The following is a 6000-nucleotide window of genomic DNA, read 5'->3' on the forward strand; positions in this document are numbered from 1 at the left end:
TCCTGATCTTGAAAGAGGTCAAACTCATCCCTATCTCCGCCAGTGTCTTGGCCTTCTTTCTCCCCCCGCACTTCCCAGAGGGGGTTCCTCCTCACCCCTCAGGCCTCCAAACTTGAGAGGCTTGCCCCACCCACTCCACCAGGCACAGGCACCTCCATCATGTGAGCCTACTTCAAAATCGTCTCAGTCTCAGGGCGCCCGGGTGGCTCAGTCAGCGAAGCTTCCGACTTCGGCTCAGGTTGTGATCTTGCGGTCTGGGATTTCGGGCCCCACGTCGGGCGCTGTGCCGACAGCTCAGCTCCAGGCTCCAGGAGCCTGCTTCAAATTCTGTCTCCCTCTCTGCTCCTCATCTGCATCTGTGCCCCTCATCTGCTCACACACTGTCTCTCTCTCTCTCTCTCTCAAAAATAAATAAACATTAAAAAAATGTTTTTAATTGTCCCAGTCTCTAAGACCATCCCATCAATGTGTTCACCTGGAGGTCGACCCTGCCATCTGCTCAGGTCTTGTTTTGTTCACTGCTGCGGCCCCAGGGCTTCGACCAGTGCTTGCAAAATAGTGGGCAGGCAAGAAATGTTTGTTGAATGAATAAACCAAATGCTTTTGGGAAAAAAAAATTATTTTTCTTTAATAGCAAAATAATATATATTGTGGAAAAATTTGAAAATATAGAATACCAAAATACCGAAAGTACAACTGAGAACCTTCACTGACACTTTCAATCGTCAAAGCAGAAGTCTTCCTGGGCTTTCTCATCGCATCCCTCGTGTATCAATGGCGTGTCAGCATGGGGGTGCACATGCATAGATAGTCTTGCCAGGCCTCCTAAAGGGGCCCTGGCCCTCAGCTCCCCCTAACTCTTAACCCCACCCTGCTGTATCCATTCTGTTCCTGAGAATGACCCATCGTCGAGGACCTTTTTGGCCCAGGGGCTGGTAAAGAGTAAGGCTTCGCGACATAACCATGAGGTAGCTATGATCTTCCCCACTTCCAGATGTGGGGATAGGCCCTCCGAGAAGCTGGCTGATGTCACAGAGGCCAAACAACTGGCAAACAGGGATTCCAACTGTCCGGAGGCCCCAAGGCCTTCGTTCTACCTTGTGGCTTTGGGCTCTCTCAACCTGGCTACGGGCCCTCTGCAAGGTGCTGTCCAGAGGGTCTGGGGCTCACCCATGAAAGCCAACATGGATGGGTGGTGCAGTCACATCCACCAGTCCATGGACTCTTTGGGGCAGGCCCTGACGATGACCATACAGTGGGGCAGCCCCTTACACAGGATCCTCTCGGCCTCCTGATCCTCCCACCCCAGCCCCTGCAGCTCAAGGACCCTGAGCTTGGGCATGGCGAGGCAGGAAGAGAGGATTTCAGCCGGGGAAGGCATTTCTGGGGTGATGAGAGGGCCCAGCAAGCACAGACTCTCCAGGGCTGGCATGCCCTCCAAGACGGACAGGCCGGGGGCAGAGAGGCCCCTCACGGTCAGCCGGATCTTCCGCACATCTCGGAGGTGGCGACTGACGGCCAGGAGGGTGCTGTCAGCTGAGAGGGTGCAGCCCAGCACCTCCAGCCTCTGCAGGTAGCCCAGCTCCTGGAGGCCCGCATCCAGCCCTGTCTCGGTCACTCGGTAGGTACCGCCCAGCACCAGCGACCGCAGGGCGCGGAAGCGCGTCAGGCCCTGCAGGTGCTCATCACGGAAGGCAGGGACCCGGTCCAGCACGATGCACTCGAGCAAGGGCAGCACGGTGGGGTCCTGCTCCTTGAGGAGCCAGGCCATGGAGATCTCACAGCTGTGCAGCTCCAGGGTCCTCAGGGTGCAGGGCAGGCTGGTGATGGGCACCATGCTCAGGTCAGCCACGTGCAGGCAGAGACGCTTCAGGTTAGGGCACTTCTGGCCCAGGGCCCTCATCAAGGCGGGGGACAGCCGGGGGGCCTGGGAGCCTGAGAACAGGTAGCCGCCCACCCGCAGGGAACGGAGCCGGGATGCCATATAGCGGCGAAGGAGGTGCCACATGACTTTAGGCCGCATCTGTAAGAGCCAGAGGCGGGGGTGACAGGGTGAGAGATACGGAGACTATCCCAAGGCCCCTGCCTGCCTGGAGACGGACCAGCCCCAGCTGGGGCACTAGTGCTCCCCTGGGCTTCTGCCCGACCCCTGCCAGCCTCACCTCACCGTGCACCTCCCCAGGAGTAACAGGCCAAGTGAACCCCATCGTTTTGACTTCTAGGTTTGAACAAAAGCACTGAGAGAAAAGGGAAGATCATAACAGATCTGTCTTCAGCAAGAGAGTGGGGTCCTTGTAAGTAAGAAAGCAGAACAAGTCACCAGCATTTATCCCTTTCTTCGTGGCCACTGCCACTAGGAATAAGCAACACAGAGCCCAACTGAAAAAGGCTACAACTGTCCAGAGTAAATCAAAGCCATCTTAAAAATAATAATAATAGGGGCATCTAGGTGGCTCAGTCGGTTAAGCGTCCAACTTCAGCTCAGGTCATGATCTCACAGTTCGTGAGTTCAAGCCCCACATTGGGCTCTGTGCTGACAGCTTGAAGCCTAGAGCCTGATTCAGATTCTGTGTCTCCCTCTCTCTGCCCCTCCCCTGCTCTCTCTCTCTCTCAAAAATAAATAAGCATAAAAAAATAATAACAAAAATCACAACCTAGTAACGGTGAAAACTGCAAAACTTAACCCCAGGAAGTTAATTACTGCAAAACAAACAAAATGTAAGTGGAAGCACCTTGCATTTCATTGTATGTGCATTTAACCTTTTTTAAAAAAGACGGTAGGGGTGCCTGGGTGGCTCCATTGAGTGTCCACTTCAGCTCAGGTCATGGTGTCACAGTTCAACGGTTTGAGCCCCACATCAGCCTCTGTGCTGATAGCAAGGATGGAGCCTGCTTTGGATTCTCTCTCTGCCCCTCCCCTGCTTGCACGCTCTCTCTCAAAAAATAAACATAAAACAAGAAAGAAGAGAGAAAAAAGAAACTGCATAGTGTAAAATTTGTGCATAGCATAAAACCTGAGGGGCTGTTAGAATATCAGAATCTGGGGCCCCACCCAGCTCACTGAATCAGAATCAGCATTTTATTATTTTCTTAAATTATTTTTTAAGATTTTTATTCTTAAGTAATCTCTACACCCAACATGGGGCCTGAACTCACAATCCCGAGATCAAGAGTCACATACTCTACTGAATCAGCCAGCCAGGTGCCCCAGAATCAGCATTTTAACAAGATCTTCAGGTGATTCATATACACAGTGAAGTTTGACACTATTTTATAACTCTGTTTGTGAGAGTAAAAAGTTGGAAATAACCTAAAGGTCTGTCAACAGGAAAACAGGTAAACAAATTGTGGTATATTCACTTAACAAGTTGAAAGGAATGAGCTAGATTTACATGTGTCAAAAGCAATGTTGTGTAAATAAAGCCATCGGTGGATATATAATAAATAGCATTTAATTACCTAGACAGAACAGCATTATTTCAACTTTAGAAACACATTAACAAAATTGAATATTGCTTATGGGTAGTCACACAGGAAGTAAATAAAAACATGAAAGGAACACTACAAATCCATTTTATAATAGTGGTTACCTCTGAGAAGGGTTTCAAAAAATGCAGTGAATACATCTATAAATGATGTATGCATATGCATATACATAAGTCTTTGCAGGTATGTCTCACACGATCTGCAGCAAAAATGACCAAAAGTTTGGGGCGCCTGTGTGGCGCAGTCCTTTAAGCATTGGACTCTTGATTTCAGCTTAGGTCATGATCCCACGTTCGTGGGTTTGAGCCCCAGGTTGGGCTCCACGCTCAGAGTGCAGAGCCTGCTTGGAATTCTCTCTCCCTCTCTCTCCCTCTGCCCTCCCCTGCTCGCTCTGTTCTCTCAAACTAAATAAACTTAAAAAAAAAGAAAATGACTAAAGGTTAAAATGGGTTAAATCTAGGTGGTAAGTACATAGTTGTTTCAGATTATCCTCTATACATTTCTCTGTATTGTTGAAATAGTTCATAAGAAAACAAGAAAAATACAATGCAAATGGGAAAACGTGGAAAAGGTTCAGTTGCAATACTCAGTAAATAAATTCTGGAAATTAAGTTGAATCTGGAGAATGATTTCTCCAGAAAAACTCATCAACGGCTAATGTAATCAAGAGGCATTTGTCATAGGCTCACCGTACGCCGGACACTGCTCTAAGCTCCCTGAACGATCTTGGCTATCCTCATTTTGGAAATGGGGAAACAGGCCAGGAGGTCACCGAAGGGCAGCTAAGGGACGCTGCCGGGATGCACCCTGGACTGCCAAGCTCGAACTCTAGGGTGCAAGGAGCGGTCCTTGCGGCCCAGAGACCCCACCGCGGCCCATGCCCGCCCGGTCGACCCCGTGTACCGTGTACAGAGTCAGGTCGACGTGTCGCCAGAGCCACCGGTCGTCCACCAGCCTCTTCCAGCGGTGACAAACCCTGGGGGGAGGGGACCCGCCGTTAAAAAACTAACCGCGGCCCCCCGGGGACCGGATTCGCATCTCCGGGGGCTCCCCCCGCCCGGCTCTTCCCCCCACCCGCGGGGCGGGGCCGCACCTGGAGATGCGAATTCGATCCCGGACGGGGAGGTAAGAGAAGATCTCTAACAGGACCGAGTCCGGCAGGTCCGCCAAAGTCGCCATGATCCCGCCGACACGCACTTCCGCTTGTGGCTGTAAGGGGATTCACGATCTCACCCTCCGGGGGCCAGCAGGCGGCGGGTGGCTGGGGGTGCCGGCAAGGCGGAGGCCGCCGCCTCCAGCAGCCGGCGGAGAGTTTCAGCTTTTCTCTCGCGGGGACAGGGTTGGGCCCCGGCGACAGACCCGCCCACTATCTGGATGGAGCGCAGGGGACAAGCTGGGAACCAGGCCTGAGCCCGGAAGGCGTGGCTGAGGCGGTGACGCACCCGGAGGCGGGGTCAGGGGCGGGGACAAGGCTGTGGGCGGGGCTGAGGTTAGGGCAGAGCCCGGAGGCTTAACGGGGCAGTGACTAGGGACCCGAGAGCAAGCCTGGGGCGGTGACGGGAGACCCAGGGATGAGCTAGGGGCTGGAACTAAACCACGGAGCGGGATTAAGGGCGGGAACAAGGCTCGAGGCGGGGCTGGGGACTGGGATCCAGCCTGGAAAAAGTGGCTCGGTTGTTGACTGGCGGCCCCGGGTGGGCGTTAAGTGCGGTGACGGGCCCGGAGCGCGGCGAGTCTTGGGAGCGCCGGGCTTACAGACCCCAAGACCAAGCCCAGAAGGCGCGCTCAAGCATTGGGGCGCCTTGACCGCGGGGTTGGGGCGGGACGACCAGCGGCTGGCCTAAAGGAGAGCGAAGCCCTAGCTTGTTTTTAAACCTAGTAATGCTTTTTGATGCCTATGAACATGAATAAATTTGTAGAACTGAAACAGCTTGTTAAAGGGTGTGTTCAATTTTTCGTTCTGATAGTGCTAAGTTGTTCTCCACAGAGGGGGAGTTGACACTCCCACCAACTGTATATCATTCACTTCTAAAACATTCATTTTGGGAGCACCTGGGTGACTCAGTAAATGGGCGTCTGACTTCGGCTCAGGTCATGATCTCGCAGTGCGTGAGTTCAAGCTCCGGGTGGGGCTTTGCGCTGACAGCTCAGGGCCTGGAACCTGCTTCAGATTGTCTCCTCTGCCTCTCTCTCTGCCCTTCCCCCACTCTCATTGTCTCTCTCTCAAAAATAAAAACATAATTTTTTTTTTAATTTGTTTTTGAGAGCGTGCTTCTGTGGGGGCGGGGCAGAGAGAGAGAATCTCAAGCAGGCTCCAAGCCCAGCATGTTGCCCAGATGCCTGGCTTCATCCCACAACGTGAGTTCATGACCTGAGTGGAAATCAAGAGTCAGATGTTTAACCAACTGAGCTCCCCAGGCGCGCCTAGGATTATGTTTTATTGTTTTTTTTAATTTATTTATTTTGAGAGAGAGAGAGTGCATGCACGTAAGAAAGAGCAGGGGAGAAGCAGAG

The 6000-nt window shown here is 52.5% G+C and overlaps 1 protein-coding gene across 1 annotated transcript; it reads right to left on the reverse strand.

Annotated features, from left to right (window-relative positions):
- Positions 1 to 605: 605 nt before the first annotated feature.
- On the reverse strand, positions 606 to 5596 carry FBXL12 (F-box and leucine rich repeat protein 12). Its single transcript, XM_023245052.2, has 3 exons — positions 4580 to 5596; positions 4390 to 4462; positions 606 to 2023 (listed from the first exon to the last, which is right to left on the reverse strand). The coding sequence occupies exons 1-3, from the start codon at positions 4663 to 4665 to the stop codon at positions 1202 to 1204; spliced, it is 981 nt and encodes a 326-aa protein (XP_023100820.1). The 5' UTR covers positions 4666 to 5596; the 3' UTR covers positions 606 to 1201.
- Between the last annotated feature and the right edge of the window lie 404 nt (positions 5597 to 6000).

The sequence above is a fragment of the Felis catus genome, chromosome A2 (genome assembly GCF_018350175.1).
Source record: "Felis catus isolate Fca126 chromosome A2, F.catus_Fca126_mat1.0, whole genome shotgun sequence".
In the NCBI taxonomy this organism is placed as follows: domain Eukaryota; kingdom Metazoa; phylum Chordata; class Mammalia; order Carnivora; family Felidae; genus Felis; species Felis catus.